The sequence below is a fragment of the Ammodytes marinus genome (assembly GCF_949987685.1).
Source record: "Ammodytes marinus genome assembly, chromosome: 16".
NCBI lineage: Eukaryota > Metazoa > Chordata > Actinopteri > Uranoscopiformes > Ammodytidae > Ammodytes > Ammodytes marinus.
The window spans coordinates 7,941,757-7,945,291 of record NC_137220.1 but is presented as its reverse complement, the minus strand read 5'-3'; the positions used below and the strand labels follow the sequence as shown (position 1 = coordinate 7,945,291).

Below are 3,535 nucleotides of genomic sequence, written 5' to 3'. Positions count from 1 at the left end.
GATTTCCCAATTTTAACAGCACAAAGGGAGGCGCCTTCAGCCTATGGATGCAGTTGGAGATATTGGTGGGTGGCATACATAGCCTATTAGAGGGATCAAAAAAAGGAATCCTACTACTTCTCCCAAGAGCGTTCACACCAGACTGGACGAACTTTGAGACGGGCAGGGAAAGAGATTAACCAGCATGTCTTTATCTGTCTTCTATCAGTTCTCTCTTTCTCTCTCTCCTCTTTTTCACTCCGTCACTTTCTCCTCTTCCTCCGCCCCGTTCACCGTCGAGGAAGAGGAGGAGGAAGAGGAAGAGTTGATGAGCTTGTTCTCTTTCTTCCACTTCATCCTCCGGTTCTGGAACCAGATCTTGATCTGTCGCTCCGTGAGGCAGAGCGCGTGCGCGATCTCGATCCTCCTTCGCCTCGTGAGGTAGCGGTTGAAGTGGAACTCTTTCTCCAGCTCCAGGGTCTGGTAGCGGGTGTATGTCTGCCTGCCGCGCCGCCCGGGACTGCCGAAGCCCCCTGAGACACAAGGAGAGAGACAGCGAGAGAAAGTTACATTTTAACCCCGAGTTATGACACACAGAGTGGGGATAGATAGAGAGGGAGAGAGTTGTCCTCTGTTGGTTGCATTATTTGCTGTTATACCTCTTTGGTTTTGTTGCTTGTAAATACGTTATTTAATATAATTTATAATGTCCCTGGGACGAAAAAACAAAATGTGTCAACCATTCCAATAGTGTCCCTCTTATAGTTTTATTTGTTTGTTTTTTATTGGCTTTACAGAAAAACAAAACAAGAGTGTATCTATAATTTATTTCAACATGACGTCAGTTCAATGTTTATGCCAGTCAGCCTGATTGGAGAAAGTGACTCTTGTTTTCAATCTTGGTGAAAGCTGGTATTATCGTTCACTAGTTCTATTAGCCTATTGGTATTATTCAAAGCTTTAATGTTGAAGCAAAAAAAAACACTTAATGATTGTAATTCAGGAAATGAGGCTGTACGTTTTAATGTCTCTGCTGGTGAATAGCAGGAAAGAAACGCTTTTCATTTTTACAAAATTGCAATCCACTAAATAATAATAATAATAGTCGTAATAACAATATTAATAATTGATAATAATAATAATGTTCACAATAATATTAATAATACAAGTCGATGATATATCCCCCTAGGAGTCATTTTAGGGCTTTACTCTCCTCGGATCGTCTCTAACAGTATTTTGTCCCGTTGGTTCAAAGATAATCGCCATGTTGTCAGTTTAGCAGCCTCTGTTACCAGTGTGTATCGATCTGAAACAGACAAGAGCTCGGATGGGCAAACCGCGCGCTTGCTCCAGGGCTCCATATCTAAATCTAAACATCCATAAAGAGAGACTCAGCCAAAGCGGATTATGAAGGGAGCACTCAAGACTCCTCTGTTCTCTCTCCCAGCCTCCCATTTACATCTCTAGCTGTCATTTTAGAGCCCGCGCGTTGCATTTTATTCCTTATATATTTACTTGCGGCGGGGCCCGGCTTCCACCTCATCCGTCATAACTCGGTAGTGTCCTGCAGGCTTTTTGTACTACAGTAGCGCCGTGCCTCATCCACCATTACTCACTTGACTCTCAACAGGCCGTTTCTCTGTGTTAAACGGAGACACTCGCAGACAGTGCAGCGGATATTCTCAACAATTATTATCGTGGACTGTGTTTTAATTCACACACACCACAGCGTAAAACAGAACAAACTTCTGCTCATTTCGGAAGTCAAATTGATCGAGTTATTCCCCCACTCAAGCGATTTCTCACTTTCGCTCCCAACTTGGCAGCATTTCCAGGCCTAATTAAGCGCCTATCTAATCTGTTCAGTTATGAATAAACAGGGAGTCAGTGTTGTGCACTGCAAGGTTAACAGTAGGCTATAGGCTACGTAGGAGATAAGAGAAGTTGTGATAAAGTTTAGTAAAATAAAATAAATATTAGCTGGAGCTGTCATATCATTATTCCTTTAACGGTAGAGGGATATTTTAAGTGCGTACAAAATTAAAATGTCATTCTCTTCAAATGTCAGGGGATGACGTATTTTTTATTTAAGGCTATATTTCAAGTTTTTTCTTTGACTAAAGGCAGACATGTCAAATAGGAATTATGAGATCAGAGACACTGTGTAGACAACTGTCCATTACATCGCCTATACATAGCTTCAGTTTCTCTTCATATCTATCTTTCTATCTCTTCCTTGTTTTGAGCACAACACTCCCTGACAGGCTGTTCCTCTCCTGAGCGGGGCTCGGTAGCAGCGCCGGTCAGCAGGTCACAGCGCCTACAGTAACAGGAGCTACAACCCAAACAAACCCGCTTTATGACGGACAATAAAGCAGCGAGCACATGACTGACTGACAGGCCGACAAACGGAGATCATAAAGCAGCTAGAGGGAGAGGAGGAGGAGGAGGAAGGGAGAAAGGAAAGACAGCAGAGGAAATGAACGTCACTTTTATGACGGGGGTCGTAAAATATGCAAGTAGAAGAAGGAGACACTCACCGTTACACGCGTTCATCCGCTGCATCCATGGATAAATAGGCGCGTTGGACTTGTCGTCCATCGTGTCACCGAACAGCCCTTTGCCGTTCAGTCCCACGCACTCGGCTTTACGGTGCAGACCGTCCTGGCTGAGCGCGAGCTGGTGCTCCTCCAGGCTGCACGGCTCCTTGTCCCGGTAGAAGCTGCTGGCCGCAGCCGCTGCAGCCGCTGCCGCCGCTGTGGCGTAGTCGCAGGCACCGATTCCTGCTGCCGCTGCCCGGTGCCCGCCGTACGCTCCATTGGCAGCCTGCTGGTAGTAGCTATGCGCTCCGTACTGTTTGTCCTGGTGCACGCCGCCGCTCGTGCTATACGCCACGGCCGCGGCAGCGCTAACTGCTGCCGCCGGGTAGTGTCTGAGCGGGTGGTCGGCGGCGTAGCCCGACGAGTAGAGCGGGATCTGACCCAGGAACGAGTCCGCCGCCTGCCCGCCTCCAGCCGGACCCGGGAGCGTCACCGGGAAAGAGGAGTTGACAAAATAGGAACTCATCGGGAGAAAAGTTTGAGGAGAAGGATGAAAGGAATAGAGAGGAGAGGAGAGGAGAGGAGAGGAGAGAGGGAGGAGAGGAGAAACAAACACAACAACAAGGTTCACGAGATGATGAAGAAGAAGGAGGAGGAGTAGAAGGAGGCTAACTGCTAACGGCTAACGGTTCTCCCTCCCGTCCTCCTTCCTCTGCCTTCCCCTGCCTCCTGCACTTTATGATTTGTTGTGTTTTATAGCCGACAGTCCGACGGGCTGCTGCTGCTATCACTGAGTTTATCGCAGATTGGGAGGGTAAGGGGGGTGGGGGGGTATCTGGGTGGCTGAGTGCCAGTGTGGGACAGAGAGAGAGAGAGAGAGAGAGAGAGAGAGAGAGAGAGAGAGAGAGAGAGAGAGAGAGAGAGAGAGAGAGAGAGAGAGAGAGAGGAGAGAGAGAAAGAGAGAGTCCGTGTGTGTGTGGTGAGCAGGGGGTATACCAGCTGACCTCAGAGTGACC

The 3,535-nt window shown here is 47.7% G+C and overlaps 1 protein-coding gene across 1 annotated transcript; it reads right to left on the bottom strand.

The window, feature by feature from the left end:
- Positions 1-234: 234 nt before the first annotated feature.
- Positions 235-3,045, bottom strand: LOC307263580 (homeobox protein Hox-B6a-like; the record flags this gene model as incomplete). The annotated part of the gene is made up of 2 exons (XM_080044769.1): positions 235-512; positions 2,520-3,045. The coding sequence occupies 2 exons, from the start codon at positions 3,043-3,045 to the stop codon at positions 235-237; spliced, it is 804 nt and encodes a 267-aa protein (XP_079900895.1).
- Between the last annotated feature and the right edge of the window lie 490 nt (positions 3,046-3,535).